Here is a 14,584-nt window from a genome sequence, read left to right as displayed (position 1 = left end):
GCCTGAGGAGGACCGGGGAAGAGGACTGTGGGATTAGAAGGCAGAGAGCATGGGTACTGGTCTCTGCCCCATTCCGGCACAGAGTGCCTGAACCTGGAAATTTCCTGCTGAGAGCACAGGAGCATCTTTTGTTCTAATGAGGCTCCTGTGGGGGCTGCTCACCGGAAAGACCAAGCCTGATGAGAAGCGTGGAACTTTCAGCCCCGCCCCCATCCTCTTGAGAAAGGAGAGGGGCTGAAAATGGGGTTAAATCGATCATGGCTGTGTGAAGAAGCCTCCACAAAATCCCGAGCGCTGGAGGTGGGTGGAGCTGCGTCCACGCTCCTTCCCACGAAGCCCTGCCCATCTCCCAACCTGGACCCTCATCTGCATCCTTCATCCTACCCTTTTATAATGAACTGGTGAGCGTTAGTGAATGTCTCCCTGAGTTCTCTGGCAAATTAATTTAATCCAAGGGGCAATGGGTCGTGGGAAGCTCACATCTGTAGCCAAGTCGGACAGAAGTGGTGGGTGACCTGGGGACCTGCTCCTTGCCATTGGCGTCTGAAGTTGGGGGCAGTCTGTGGGACTGAGCCCCTAAGCATCTCCAGATATTACCAGAATTGAGTTAACCTGTCAGACACGCCGCTAGTGTCACCGAATTGCCTGGCGTGGGACACCCCCCCACACACACACACTTTTGGCGACCAGTAAAGGAGACTCACAGGAGAGACATAGGAGGGAAACCTGGGTTTTCCCAACACACAGAGGCAGCGAGGAGAGACCCCAGACCAGGCTTGCCCACCCAGGGTGGCCGAGAACATCACCCGACCTCGCTCTTCCGGGGTGACTCGGCCTCCTCCACTCGAAGCCTCGGCTGTCGTGGTCCCCACCTGCCCAGTCTCAATCCCCTGGACCCTCCTCAGAGGCCACCCTCCTCTCCACTCTAGGTCCTTCTTAAGATGTGTTGCTGTCAGAAATGATCCTATTTACCTGTTAGTTTCAATGTTTGCTGTCCAACCCCCCTACTCCCTCCTCTGTCCCCAGCGGGAGGGGTGTGTGTCACAATGACCAGGCTGGGGATCGGCAACACCAGCCTCGAGGGCAGGATGGCTCTGAGCAGGGCCTTTGGGGCCCAACTCTGCCACTTACTAGCTGTGTGGCTATGGACAACTCACTCACCCTCTCTGTGCCTTACCAAGCTCAACTGTGAAGGAGGATCCTCCTGGCATCCCTCTCAGGATGGACACATTTTGGAAAAGTGCTCAGGGCACTGGGCAGAGTGATGCCTGTAAGGGGCTGTTCTCAGAGGCCATGCCTCCTGCCCGGCTCCTCCTGGTGACCTGCAGGTGGCAGCACCAGACCCCTGTTCCTGGAGAGAGAGACTGCACTGCCACCCCCGCCTTGGGCCCCGCTTGCAGGAGCCTAGGTCGGGAGAGGTGCTGGTCTTGGGGGGCTGCCGGCAGGTGAGGTGACAGGAGGAGTGGGGAGGGCTGAGTTTCCACAGTGGGCGGGGCCACTTGAAGAGGAAAGGGCAGCCTTCGGCCAGGACGGGCAGCAGGGTAGCCTTCAGCTTAGGAAAGGGAGGGCCTGTGGGCCTGACTGCTGGTCAGCGTTCTCTAACTGGCATCTGCCCTGACCAGGAAGGCGTCCCTCACGTAGCTGGCAGCCCCTCAAATGCCATCTATTTGTGGCCTGTACCCTGCCGCCTGGCAGGAGACATGTGACTGCGGAGCTGTGGTATTTTGGGCAATGGGGGTGGGGCCTGCGTGGCGAGCCCTGCACCATGCTGCTCTGGGACAGGCAGCTTGGATGCCCAGCTCCGCTGCCCCGGCTGGCTGTGGGGTCCCAGGTACAGTACTGTCAGCCCCTCATTCCCACCCTAAGGGGTCCCAAGGCAGACAGCCCCCACTGGGACCTCCCCTAGGACCAGAGGGGAGGACGAGGTGCAGCGGGGTCAGGAAGCCGCAGTGCCCTGGTCTCAAGGCACCTCCATCTCAGGACTTGCCTGGCCAGAGTGACCTCCCACCGCCCTGGGTCCAGTGGCAGCTGACCAAGGCCCAAAGGGCAGCCCCCTGCAGGGGGCTGAGAGGTTAGGGGGTGTCAGCCAGGTAGGGTTGCCTTAGTTCACTGAGACGCGGGGAGGGGACCTCTGCCGGCTGGGCAGATCTGGTCAGGGGCACAGACACCGAGGATGGCCCCGGGGGGGCTGGTGGGAATCAGGAGGCTCATTTCTGTTGTGGGACCTCCTGCCCAGGCAGGGGCAGAGCCAGGCTCGCCCTGATGACCCCTGAGAGGGCTCTGGCCAGCACTAGCTTGACCTTGGTAAGCTCAGAGGAAGCCCAGCAGTCTGTCCCAGCCAAGGCCGGTGGAAGGTCATCACCAAAGACTGGTCACCTGCTGGACACTGTGGCTCCTCTGAGGCATGTTGGGATAGTCCGGCGCTGACTGTCGCCCAGGTAAACTGAGCCCTGGTGGGTGGTCCTTGAAATGGGCTTTGGTATATAGAGTTGGCCTCGGTACCAACACCTCTGCAGGAAAGCTGGAGGCTGACCCAGCTGGACAGAAAATGCATAACGTTGTGGAGGAAAGCTCCTCCTGGGGATGAAAACTCAAACATGAGGAACCCTATTCTTTAGTGAACTTCACTAACCTGAATGCAGGACTGCAGCAATACGTCACTGTAACGTTATCATTTGCAGTCAGTTTGGGAGCACGGAAGGTGGGTTTCGGATGTTCTAGCTCCAGGAAGCCATCAGGTTTGAGATCAGCACAGCTTCCCTCTGGATTCTGTTTGTTCTGCTTTCTTTCAGGACGGAGATGGAGTGCTGGCCCCTGAGCCAGGGAGCAGCCAGGGGGCAGGTGGGGTGTGGGCAGTGTGTGCCGGCCAGGGCCCCGGGCCTGGGCCCATGAAGAGCCTGGTCTGTGGTTCACGTGCCTCTGCTGACCCAGAATGGAGAGCTTCCAGTGCAGCGTCCAGCTGAGCGGCCAGGACCGGGCTGAGTTTTCAGCCGCTGCCGCAGAGTGTGGCCTCCCGCGGGCCGGCCTGGCCTCTGGGCATGAGCTCTTGTCCAGTGACACTGACCAAAGGGACAGCAGTGGCAGCAGCCTCCCAGGGCCCCTGCCCCTTCCTGAGGGGCAGCTGGCTCCCAGGGGGAGTGACCGGCCTGGCTCTGAGGGGGAGAAGGTACCCGCCCGGCAGCTGGTCAGCAGGTCTTGGTGTGAGCCCGTGCTGGCCCCGGAGGCCGGTCAGCAGACGCCCAGCGTGTCCGTGCGGCCAGAAGTTCAGCCGTCCCTCAGCCCTGGTGCTGCCCCTCTGGTCCAGGGCTCATCCCTCCCGGGGCCAGTGTCTTCCAGAGGCGAGAGGGAGAGGCTTCTGCAGGGGGCAGCCCCCCGGGGTCTTGCCCCTACTCTCACGGGTGAGCCCGCTCGGAGCCCCGATTCCACCAGCTGCAGCGCTGCCCCCCAGAGGCCCCCTGGCAGCCCTGGAGCCCCGCTGCGCAGCCCCAGCCAAAAGAAGAGGCGGGCTGCAGGCACCAAGGCGGGTGGGCGCTTGGGTGACCCAGGCCCTGCTCCCACCCAGCTGGGCTCCCTACTGCTCACTGAGGCCGGGGCCGAGGACGGCCTTGGCCTGGCTGGGTCCAGGGGGAAGGGCCTCCGGGTGGGGACCACAGGGCAGACAGCAGGAGCTGGGCAGATCGAGCTGGGGCCAGAGTCTCCAGAAGCCCCTGAGCAGGTGGCCAGGCGAGGGCCAGGTGTGGATCTGTCTACATCTGTCCCTACCACTGAGCAGGGTACAGACCTAATCGGAATGACCCTCAGAACTGAGCCACGCACTACATCCACGCTTGACCTGGAGGCTTCTGCAGGTGTCACAATGGCTAAGCCAGACGTGGCTTTGTCCACACCCACCTCCGAGCCTCAGCCCGATGAGCCTCTGTCTACACCTGCCTCCGAGCCTAGACTGGATGTGGACCTGCTTGTGCCAGGTCCAGGGGTCCAGCTGGAGGTGGGTTCATCTACGCCTGTCTCGAAGGCTATTCCCCGTACAGCTCTGCCTCACCTGGTTTCTGAGGCTGGGTCTGATGTGGGTGTGTCTACACCTGCTCCCATCCCCGAGGCTGGGCCTGACGTGGCAGAGCTGGGGGTTGCCCCAGTGGCCAAGCTGGGTTTGAGCCCTATTCGGTCTCCAGAGGGGGGCCGACAGAAGCTCAGAGGGGAGCCCTCAGCAGGTGCCCCTGGACACCGCACTGGGGAGCCCCCGCTAGGCCCTATCCAAGCCCCCAAGAAGAAGAAAGTGCGATTCTCCATGGCTGTGCCCAGCCCCGAGGAGCCAGGGTCAGGAGAGGCCTCAGGCCCAGCCTTCCCAGCCACAGCCCCCAGGACAGCAGCTGGGGGCCGCAGGGCATCTGGAGCCTGGGACACTGTGGCAGTTGGGCCCCGGACCCCCCAGCCTCGGATCCCGAAGCACCTGCCTCCCCCTGCCCCCTCTGCCTCAGCGGGGCCTGGGCGCAGCTGCTCCTTTGCGGTGACCCTCCCAGAAGCCTATGAGTTCTTCCTTTGTGACACCATCGAGGAAGAGGATGAAGACATTGAGGAGGAAGCAGAGGCTAGCCAGGCTCTGGCCGAAGTCCAGTGGCCGGACATGTGCGAGTTCTTCTTCCAAGATGGCCAAACCCAGAGGTCGAGGCACCAGGAAGGCCACTCCCAGGCCCCACCCCTCCAGGCTGAGCCTCTGCCGGCCCCTCCACCAGGAGATCCCACACCCATCTCCATCCCCGAGGCCTACGAACACTTCCTCGGGGAGGACGTGTCAGGGGGCATGCTGGGGCCGGCTGTGCTTCTCCAGATGCAGGCCACGGAGCCCCCCAGGTCAGTCCCCTGGGACGTGGGGACCGGCACCCCACCAGGGCCCAGCCCAGACTCAGCGAAGCAGCTTGCCCCGGCCATCAGGCAAGCAGGTGTGTGTTGCGGGGACCCCATGGCCTGTCCAGGACCTGGGTACACACTGTCCAGGGAGTTGGGCCAAGAGGGCCACTGGGGAGGGGCAAGCCAGGACCCTGGGTTGCGAGCTGGTGGGGGCCCTCAGGGATGATCTGGGCAGGAAGGACCAGCTCCTGGCCACCCCAGGACCCGGTCCAGGTGGGGCAGCCCCAGTCGAGCAGGGCTTTGGCTCCACACTGACTGTCGCCCTGTGTTCAGGCCCAGGTAACAGCAGTGCCTGCCCCCAGCCTGTAGCAGGCAGGCGTTGGGGCAGCTCCAGCTCAGGCCATGCCGCCTGCCAGAGCAGGCTCGCATTCCCCCTGGATGGTATTTTACAAACCAGGAAACGGTGCCCCAGACGTACTCGCCCAAGTCAGCCTGACTCAACTATGCCACACGCTATCCTGTATCACGGGGAGGATGTGACTCAAGACAGACATGTCTCAGGACAGACATGGCCAGGAGAGACATGTCCCAGGGCAGGTGCGTCTGAGTGGGACAACGGCAGGAGCTCAGGACATGCTTCTCTTTCCTAGGGGTACCCCGGGGTCCCCTCACCTCGTTTACCTTCAGCCAGAATGACATGTGCCTGGTGTTTGTAGCCTTCGCTACCTGGGCTGTGAGAACATCAGACCTGCATGCCCCAGATGCCTGGAAAACAGGTTTGTGGGCCCCGGGGGGCGGGGGTCTGGTGTCTAGAAGCCAAAGGGAGGGGCAGTGGTAGTGTCCCAGCTGCTGGGCCAGCAGGGGTGAGGGGCACATGGGGAGGCGCAGGTGTCTCTCCTGACGGGTCTCCTGCGTTGCTGACCCACTCTCGCCCCGCTGGCCTCCTCCCATCCTTTGAGAACCCCGCCGTGTGGATGGAGGGTGGGGACCGGGCCGGAATGGAGCCGGCACTCAGGAGGTCTTGTACTTCTCTTGCAGTTCTGCTGGCCAACATCGGCACCATCTCCGCCATCCGGTACTTCCGCTGGCAGGTGGGGCGGGGCCGCCGCAGCCCCAGCTCCTAAGACCCAGGCTCCGCCCAGGAAGACGCAGGATGAGGAAATGTCCACAGGTGCTCAGGATGAGGTGCTGCCCTCAGGCCTCGCCCTTTGACCCTTGCGTTCTGCGGCGTCTAGGAAGGAGCCTGCGTCCTTGGTCCTGGCTCTCTTGGACTCCACCCGAGGGTCCAGCCAGTGGCCGAGGCCGAGGCTGTGTTCCACACTTGGGAGTGGGGAGATTCTGGAAGGCTGGGAGGGTAGGCCAAGCAGGGAGCTGGGCGTTAGTAAGGTGCCAGATTAGCAACAAAAAACACAAGGTGTCCATCGAAACTGGAGTAGTTTGAGACCTACTTATACTAAGGAATTATTTGTGGTTTATCTGAAGCCAGAGTTAACTGGAGTCCTAATCCTATGTGGTTATCCTGTTGGAGGGAGGGGCATGATGGGGCTTCAGAGCAGCAGCGAGGCCCCAGCTGGAGATCTGGGCAGAGGGCCTTGAGGCTGGGGGCTGGCGTCCCAGGGACCCTCTGCCCTGTTTATAAGTGGGCTGGGCCGCTGGAGGCCTCTGAGGCCTCTCTAACCCCTGAACCCCAGGGGTCTGTGGTCAAGGCCTCCTCGGCTCCCGCCCGAGATGCTGAGCAGGTACCCAGAGGGGCCCTGCAGGCTGGGGGTCTGTAGGGCAGAGCCTGGAGCCCCTCCTCTGGGGAGCCCTGGAGGAGGTGCAGAGGCAGAAGGCAAGGGTATCAGGTGGAGGGACGGGACACCTGGGTTCGCCCAGAGCTGACAGGAGCCGGAGGTGACACAGGAAGGTGGACAGGGTGCGGGCAGTAGTGGAGCAAGGGGGCTGCCAGACTAGGCGCTGGGGGGGCGTCCAGCTACGAGGCAGCACATACAGGGTCCCCAGGACGCAGGAGACTCCTGCTGCTCAGGACAGAACGCGTGGACACACGGCACCAATAAAATCTCTTTCTTTCTTGTTTAGTCTCTTGCCGGTTTCTCCCGACCTTCACGCTCACACGCGCCCAGGCCACCTTCCTGCCTCCTGCTTGTGATGTCTCAGACCCTGTGCCCTCTGGCCTCACATACTCTGACTCTCGCTAACTGACTTTCTCAGCCCTCTGACCTTTACACCTGTGCCATCCCCCCCTCTCCCAGCTGAAGCCCCTACCCCGAGTCCCCTCCCTCATTCCTTCCCTGAGAGGCAGGCCGAGGTTTGGCCCCTCTGGGCGTCCAGTCACCTTGGCCAAGGTGTCCTGAGGATGAGGCCCTCCTGACCCCTCAAGAGCCCAGGGTAACTCAGGGTTCTGGAGGCCCCCTCCACCTGCTGGGGTCAGACCCTGACTCGATACTGGGTGCCTGTGGCCCCACTAAAAAGCCCCAGGTCCTGCTTCAGCCCCTCCTGCAGGGTCGATGCAGGCAGGTGGTCCCGAGAAGCAGCCTCCTGGTGGCCATCAGATCCACTGCACGAGCCCGCCTTCAGCCTCAGCTGCTCCTCGAGGCCACCGCTGGTGGGAAGGTGACAGAGCTTTGTCCCGGGCACTGTTGGAGCTCCTTGGGGGGCGGCCGTCTGGTGGGGAGGGCAGAGGTGCATGTGCTTTCAGGAAGCAACACCCAGAGCTTTCCCAGGAAGAGGCAGGGCCCTCACTCACCTGGGGGAGGTGGCGGGGGCTCGGGCGCAACTTCCCTCGCAGGAGAGACCTGGGGACCCCAACGACAAGTCTGAGGGATGGGCCCTCGGACCGGCTTGGCGGCCAGCTCAGGGACCTGCCGGACCCCACCCCCACCTTTCCTCTTGCCCCCACCCCCTTACTGCCGCTGCTCCCGTCCTTGGTCTCCGCCCATCCTCCCTTCCCCCGTTTCCGTCTCTCCTGCTCCCTCAGGGTCCCAGGAGGCCCCATGCGGTCTCCTCTCCACCCCCGGCTGCAGAACCCCTTGCCCGGGGTGGGGGCTGCTACTCACAAACTGAGGGGAGCCTGGGGGCCGGGACCCCCGGCCCTTGATGGACCCGCGATGCCGCTGAGAGGCTCGGGCCTGCGGGACTCCCTTCTCGGAGAGCAAGTGGGGGCCGGAGAATCCAGAGCTGGGGTCAGAGACAGGCACAGACACGGGGCCAAAGGGGAATGGGCTCGAGGGCTCAGGTCCGAGTGAGCTCTGCATCGCACTGAGGAACTGTCAGGAGAGCGTTGGTGACTGAGGCCCTGGGCTGGGACCTCCGTGCAGCTGAGGGGCCCCTGCCCCAGAAACCCCCTTAGCTTCCCGTGGCAGCCTGAGCAGATCTCAGGTTTCAGGCACCCTCTCAACCTCAGGCTGTGGCCACGTCCAGCTCTTTCTGTCACCCAGCAGGGGACTGACCTTGTCCAGGTCCTGGATGTCTGTGACCCTGCGGCGGGAAGTGGCAGGTGGTGTGTAGGGGTCAGCGTAGAGCGGGGAGTGCGGTGTCTCCAGAGAATGGTCTGGGGCCTCAGGGCCATTCTCCAGCCTCAACTACAGGCAAGAAACAGGACAGAACCGCTGGAGCTGGAAGTGTCCAAGCCCTCCCTTCTCTGTGCAAGAAGCCTCTGGGTGGCTCCAGGACCGAGGAGGCCGGGGAGATGGAGGGCGGGAGGGAGAGCCATGCCTGGAGCCGGGGTCAGCGTGCTGGGCCCACCTTGGTCAGGTCCAGGTGCAGTGGGGTGGCTGGGCCGGGCCCCTCGCCCTGGGCCTTGCTCCTGGGTGATCGGTTGCTGCCGGCCCGTCTCAGCTTTGCCTTGTGCCCACCGACGCTGGTGCAGCCAGGGCTGGCTTGCTCCTGTGGGGACCAAGGGCCTTCCAGAATGTTCCCCGGGGCCCTCTCCCACATACCCCTCTGAGACTACACAGAGCCCCTCCGGTCTGAGTCCCCTCCCCTGAAGAACTAGGGCCCTACTTGCAGTGGTGTCCCCAACACAAACTCGCCGCAGTGTCCCCCGCCCCCTTCCTCTGCCCGTTTCCCCCCAGATACTCACTGGTGCGGGCCGGGCAGGGCAGCCTCCAGTGGACTCAGGCGTGGAGTGGCTGGTATGGTTGGAGGCGTGTGCTGGGCACCCCGAGTCCCAGCTGGTCCGTCCGTCAGAGGAGAGTGAGCCTCGGCCACTGCCCACAGCCTGGGCAGCCGGCGGTGGGTAAGGGTGAGCCGGATGGCAGGGCCCCTCCCCCCACCGCCCCGGGCCCAGGCCCACCCTCCTGTTTCACCGCTGCCCAGCGGCACCTCCCCTGCTGACTCCTCACCTGTGGGGGCACCCGCAGCCCCGGGAAGCTCTCGGGGCCGGGCAGTGGGGAGGTCCTGTCCCCGCGGCAGGCCGACTGCAGGCAGAGCAGCCAGTGGCCATAATCCTCGTAGCTGGCGCACACCACACGGATGGTGTTGATGAGACGGCCTGGCACACAGATGCCGTGAGGGGGCCTGGCGGGCAGGGTGCCCCCTGCAAAGCCCCGGTGCAGAGCTGGGTGCGCGCTAGGCTCACACCCTCTCTCCCAGGCCTGGCCTCTGCCCACCTTCGATCAGGAAAGAGCGGATCTGTTTCTCCGTCTCGTTCAGGTTGATGTGGATGGCGCTGAGCGGGAGCTCCCCCTGCGGGGCATCCAGGGGGGACGAGGCCTTAGTTAGGGGGAGCAACCCTTGTGCCCACTGCCCCGTCTTGTCCTCCCGAGCTGGGTGGGCACTCGGACGCCGGGCAGAGGGCAAGGCAGGTCCAAGGCCGACACCCCGTGGGAGGCCAGGCACTCCCCGTCTGTCCTTGGGGGGTGCCTTCACCCCCGGTCTCCAGGTGGGGCCTTCGCCAGCCAGTGGCCGACACAGGACTGGTCGGGGACTGGTCCCCTGGGCTACCCGCTAAGATGGGGGTGGGTGGGAAGGGATTACGAGGAAGCCCTCTGTGTGTTTCTCAGTGACTGAAAGCCATGATCACCCCCAGAGTAGAATGTAGTACCCTGATGCACATGACACTCGCTCTGGCCCCGAAGGCCCTTCACACCCACGCCCGGGCCCACACGTGCACACGCACACGCATAGGCCTCAGGCACCAGGAAGATGCCTGCTCAGAGGTATAGGCCCCTTTTAGGGGCACTAGGGGCCCCCACACCACCCACCCCAGGTGATGGGTCTGCTGGTGCCTGAGGACCCTCTAGGATGACACGGGATGCTGAGGCAGGGCACCCACCTTCCTTGCCCACGTCAGGCTAAGACCAGACTGACCAGGGCAGCGGGCTGGGTGGGTGGGGCCAGTGCTATCTGTCCCAACAGGCCCCGAAATACAGGTTCCTCCTGAGCTGCTGCCCCCTCCCACCCCCACGCAGAGGGTGCGTCCCTGGGGCGGGTCCACAGTGGGGAGGGACCCACCTTAAAGCAAAGCCCATCTGCTTCCTCGGAGAATATGGCCAGGGAGGTTGGGTACAGGACCAGGAGCCGGTCCCACTGCTCCTGTGAGGGGCCACAGAGCAGAGTAGGGGCTCCACCGGCACACACCCAGGGCCCCCACCTGCCGCCTGCACCCCTCCCCCGCCTCCTCCACCTCTGCGCCCCCCACCCACCTGTGAGGGCAGATGCTGCAGCTTGACCCTCGAGGCGCAGATGGCGGTGCCCACCACCTGGAGCCCTGATGCCGTCCGCAGCGGGGTCAGCCTGCGCTGCAGAGTCCAGGGGAGCTCGTTCTCAGGGGGGCCCTGGGAGAGGGGGTTCAAGGGCAGGAGGAGAGTGGGGATGGAAAGGGGCGTGGGGTTCCCAGCACTGACCTGCGGCGGTGCTGGGTGGCGGCGCGGCACCCCTCCCACGAGGGCTATCTGCTTCTCCAGGTGGTAGAGCCAGCGGTCCAGCTCGGCCTGGCTGGGGCAGAGCACGAGAAGGGGGGCGGGCAGCGGGCCTGCGGGAGAGGGGCAGAGTAGGCTAGGCCAGCGGCCACAAGAAAGGCTCCTCAAGGGTTGGGGGGAGCCACTGATGACCACACGCACAGCTCTGGACGCCCCCGACCCACTGCCCTCCGCCCCAGCCCGGCAGACGCATGTGTGCCCATCGGAGGAAAGGCCAGGACCCCTCAACGTGCTCCGAGCCCCGCCCGGGTCCTGGGGCCGGTCGACGGCCAGGTTCACTGAGCAGCCTTAGTGCTCTCGCCCTCCTGGGGGCCAGGTCAGCACAGGCAGCACCCCCGTGCCCCTGCGCACCTGTGATCTGGAAGGCATGCTCTCTGGATCCCTCGAGCGGGCAGACACTCAGCTCCATCAGTGGTAACAGCCCCTGCCAGAGCACAGCGGGAGGGAAGGGCTGGGGGACTGGGCCCAGCAGGACTGGGCCGCGTGCCCCCCAAGGGGCTGCTCTCTCCCTCTCCCCCAGCTCCTCCGCTGCCCATGTTCCCTCACCTGGAAAGTGAGTCCTTCGGAACCATGGGCCTGGAAGTAGAGGTGGGAGGGGAAGAGCTCCAGGTAGCAGTCGCTGATGTCCTGGGGGAGAGTGGGGCCAGGGTCTGAGGGCTGGGGGCAGGCCCCGGGGTGGCCCTCAAGCATGCCCCTCCCGGCCCGGCCCCCACCTGGCTGTGCTGGAAACGCAGCTGGACCTTGGTGTAGTGCACAACCGCGCCCAGGCTCCTCACGGGCGCCCTCCGCTGCCCTGCCTTGAACACACTCAGGAAAGGCTGCTCCAGGTTTTCTTGCTGGCTCTCCAGGCTCGGGATGCTCTGGGGTGGGGGCAGAGCTCAGGCGAGGGGGCCTGACCAGCGGCCAGCAGCCCTGGCCCCCAGTCTCACAATACACAGGTTAAGAAGGCGCACGCAGCATCACACGCGTGTACAGAACCCTGTCCACACTCACAGCCTCTTCACATGCAAACAACGCAGCACACACACACAGACACACACACACACACACACACACAGCCTCCATGCTGGTCACAGAACTCTGTGCGCTAGTCTTGGAGTCGTCGAGGTTTCAGTTCAACGCAGATACAACCTTAGCTTCGTTATTTCCTAACCGTGTTCCCTCGTTTTGGTTATTCAACCTCCCAAGACTTGTTGGTCAGAAGGGTTTTCAGGTGTCCAGGTGAGACGATACTCGAATCCCTCCCACACCTCAGGGTTGGCTACTAACATTTTAAAACTTGGTTCTACCAAGAAAGAGGGGGGCTGATTTGTAGTATTTGCCAATTTCCCTGGTGTAAGTACTCCCGTCACAGCCCATTTCAAGCCACCAGCACACTGCCACCCGCGCCCAATCTCCCTCTCAGCGGAGGTCAAGGTCCTGACAATGACCAAGGGGTCCTCTCCGCTCACATCAGGCACGTGCCTGTCTCAGGAGCTCGGCCTTGCTGCCCCCTCTGCCTGGACCACTCAGCTCGGACCACTCAGCCCAGCCCCTTCTCACCCCATCCAGAGCCTGGCTCAGACCCCCTTCTCTGTGAGCCCCTGTCCGGGTGCCCTTCCAACATTTTAGCCTCACTGACCCCCGCGCATTGGTCCTCCTGTACGTTTCTGCTCAGCGCTGGCCATGTCTGGCTTACTCTGTCTTTTACTTCTTTGTTTTATCACCTGGCTCGGTCATGGGGTGAGAACGGTACGAGAATGGGGCCCGTTGCTGGGCCAGGGCCTAGGACGGGCCTGGAGTGTGCTGGGGGCTCCATGTCTGTCTGCTGAAGACAGGGAGGGTGAGCGCCCACCAACAGCTGACCCTGGCACACAGAGACTCCTCTATAAACGGGGGCTTGACTGTCAGAATGGAGTCAGATTGGGACGGGCGCCGAACTGGGGCTGGAGGGGCTGAGGTCTGGGATCAGGGCGTGCTGGGGAGCTGGCAGGGGCTGCTGCGCCCTGACCAAGCTGAGGCACCCCTTGGGCAAGCCCAGGAATGTGAACAGACAGACTCACAGCTTGCTGGCGTCCCTGCCTTTGGGTGGGGCCTCCTGCACCCACACCCAGTGCGGGGAATGATGCCGGACGGGACCCATGCAAAACAGGCCACAGCGCAGGAAGGGCCACGCAGCTGGCCCTGTGGCCTGGGCTCAGCCCTGGGGCCGTGGCTGGGCAGGCTCTCGTGTGGGTGTAGAACCCACACCCGGGCAGGGCTCGTGGAGCGCTGGCTCCTCCCCCGGCCCCACTCCCAGAGGTTCAGCAAGCCGGGTCCCCTCTCCAGCTGCCATGTCCCGGCCCAGGCGGGGCCTGGACAGAGGGAGCTGTGGTGTGAGATGCGGCCACACAGAGGGATGCCGCCTGGGACTTGTCGGAAGTGCTCTGTCCACTTCTCTGAGGCAGCCTGGTCTCTGAAGCCAGCACTTGGCCACAGGGAGCCCAGGACACCCCAGGGAGGAGGAGAGGGGACAGCCCGACTGGGACACTTGGGAAGCTGGCTTGGGAGCCCACACCAGCTGTTGTGAGGACCGAGGGGCGCAGGGCAGCTGTGTCTGGGGCAAGAACCTGGGGGGTCACTTCCCTCACACCCCAGGGCCTCTGCACACAGCAGAGCCTTGCCCCGCCCCTTGCCATGCTGGGTTAAAGGGCGGGTGTCTCTCCCCCTCGGCCAGCTGGGCAGGGGCTTGGGGGTGGCGTTCAGCTCGGGGTGGCCTGCCGTGCGCTTGGGAGCCATGTCCCTGTGGCAGGGCCTGGGGGCGGGGCGCAGGGGCTGCTGTGGGATGAGGCAGCGGTGGACACTGAAGGGACACCCCTTGGAGAAACCGGGGCCGAGGGTAGGGGGGAGGCCGGCTCACTGTGCACCCGAAGCCCCTAACTCTCGGAGTGACAGGGGAGCGTGGCGGTTCATGGCCCTGTCACCAGCCTGACACCCGTGCCCACACGGCAGCAGCCAAGACACGCGTGCTCGTCCAGCTCCAACGTGCCCAGACACGCTGTCCTGGGCCCGGGCCCGGGGCGGGGGGCGGACACCAGGGCCCCCAGGCAGGGCTGGCACGTGGCGAGGCGTGGAGGCCCCGCCCCACCGCCCCACTGAATCAGGGCCGGGCCTCAGTTTCACTCTGCTCAGACTTTCGGCCGATGAGCTTCCCAGGGCAGGGCTGCACCTACTTCCTCCCTGTGCCGTGGACTTGACTCCCCTGGTCCGACGGGGAAGACTCCGGGCCCAGCACAGGCAGGACACACACGCCCGGTCACACGCAGACCACCACTGCCACGCCCCCTCGAGCCAGGGCTCACTGGCCGGCTGCTCACCGTTCCAGGGATGAAGCGGAAGATCTTGTCGGCAGTGGTGTCCCCATCCGGACTGGCCTCGGTGCCAAACAGGCCGACCAGCTTCCGGGCGCCGTCCTCTCTGGGAACAAGGGAAGGGGTGCTCACAGCCTGGCCCCCGAGGCAGATTGAGGGAGATCCTGTGACCGAGTGGCCGCGGCTGTACCCTGCCCCGCCTCACCTATTTCCCTTCAGCGAGGGCTTTCTGGAAAAGGAGGCTCGGAGCCTCCTAGGGGCCTGAGGGACACAGTGGCTGTTCCCCATGGGCAGCGGTGGCAGCCGGCCCGAGTAGAGCAGGTCGACAGGTCTGGGTCCCTCTGTCCCGAGCCTCCTGCCCCACCTCCTGGGGCGGGGCTCTGGGGCAGCCTGCCCTGTACCCAAGGGCCGGGGAGGCGGAGCCTTTCTGGGAGGGACCTGGCCCCCACCTGAGGCTGAGCTGAGCCTTTCAGTTCCCTGCCCGGG

General features: G+C 64.3%; 2 protein-coding genes across 3 annotated transcripts; one reads left to right on the top strand and one right to left on the bottom strand.

Moving 5' to 3' along the window:
- The first annotated feature begins 1,475 nt into the window (after positions 1 to 1,475).
- Positions 1,476 to 6,529, top strand: PERM1 (PPARGC1 and ESRR induced regulator, muscle 1). Its single transcript, XM_060012414.1, has 4 exons — positions 1,476 to 1,831; positions 2,793 to 4,940; positions 5,499 to 5,624; positions 5,887 to 6,529. Exons 2-4 carry the CDS (start codon positions 2,933 to 2,935, stop codon positions 5,970 to 5,972), a joined length of 2,220 nt encoding a protein of 739 aa, XP_059868397.1. The 5' UTR covers positions 1,476 to 1,831; positions 2,793 to 2,932; the 3' UTR covers positions 5,973 to 6,529.
- Positions 6,530 to 7,273: 744 nt separating this feature from the next.
- Positions 7,274 to 14,443, bottom strand: PLEKHN1 (pleckstrin homology domain containing N1). Of its 2 annotated transcripts, XM_060012435.1 has the most exons (16): positions 14,304 to 14,443; positions 14,105 to 14,204; positions 11,483 to 11,629; positions 11,316 to 11,396; positions 11,121 to 11,193; positions 10,695 to 10,822; positions 10,494 to 10,589; positions 10,303 to 10,383; positions 9,459 to 9,534; positions 9,192 to 9,340; positions 8,930 to 9,067; positions 8,593 to 8,733; positions 8,298 to 8,429; positions 7,905 to 8,114; positions 7,595 to 7,643; positions 7,274 to 7,512 (listed from the first exon to the last, which is right to left on the bottom strand). In XM_060012435.1, the coding sequence occupies exons 1-16, from the start codon at positions 14,384 to 14,386 to the stop codon at positions 7,397 to 7,399; spliced, it is 1,800 nt and encodes a 599-aa protein (XP_059868418.1). In that variant the 5' UTR covers positions 14,387 to 14,443; the 3' UTR covers positions 7,274 to 7,396. The 2 variants fall into 2 exon arrangements, with proteins under 2 accessions (XP_059868418.1, XP_059868409.1); XM_060012426.1 differs by having other exon boundaries at positions 10,494 to 10,822.
- Between the last annotated feature and the right edge of the window lie 141 nt (positions 14,444 to 14,584).

This window comes from Delphinus delphis, chromosome 1, assembly GCF_949987515.2.
Source record: "Delphinus delphis chromosome 1, mDelDel1.2, whole genome shotgun sequence".
Taxonomy (NCBI): domain Eukaryota; kingdom Metazoa; phylum Chordata; class Mammalia; order Artiodactyla; family Delphinidae; genus Delphinus; species Delphinus delphis.
This window is presented reverse-complemented; position numbering and strand designations above follow the sequence as displayed.

What these genes read in the sequence shown, in the direction of transcription:
- PERM1 (XM_060012414.1), top strand. Translation starts at nt 2,933, where the DNA reads ATGGAGAGCTTCCAGTGCAGCGTCCAGCTGAGCGGCCAGGACCGGGCT. An exon ending in CCCGGCCATCAGGCAAGCAG is followed by an intron (nt 4,941 to 5,498) that starts GTGTGTGTTGCG and finishes TCTCTTTCCTAG; the next exon opens with GGGTACCCCGGGGTCCCCTC. An exon ending in CCCAGATGCCTGGAAAACAG is followed by an intron (nt 5,625 to 5,886) that starts GTTTGTGGGCCC and finishes CTTCTCTTGCAG; the next exon opens with TTCTGCTGGCCAACATCGGC.
- PLEKHN1 (XM_060012426.1), bottom strand. Translation starts at nt 14,386, where the DNA reads ATGGGGAACAGCCACTGTGTCCCTCAGGCCCCTAGGAGGCTCCGAGCC. An exon ending in TGCGTTTCCAGCACAGCCAG is followed by an intron (nt 11,397 to 11,482) that starts GTGGGGGCCGGG and finishes ACTCTCCCCCAG; the next exon opens with GACATCAGCGACTGCTACCT. An exon ending in ACATCCAGGACCTGGACAAG is followed by an intron (nt 8,115 to 8,297) that starts GTCAGTCCCCTG and finishes CTCTCCTGACAG; the next exon opens with TTCCTCAGTGCGATGCAGAG.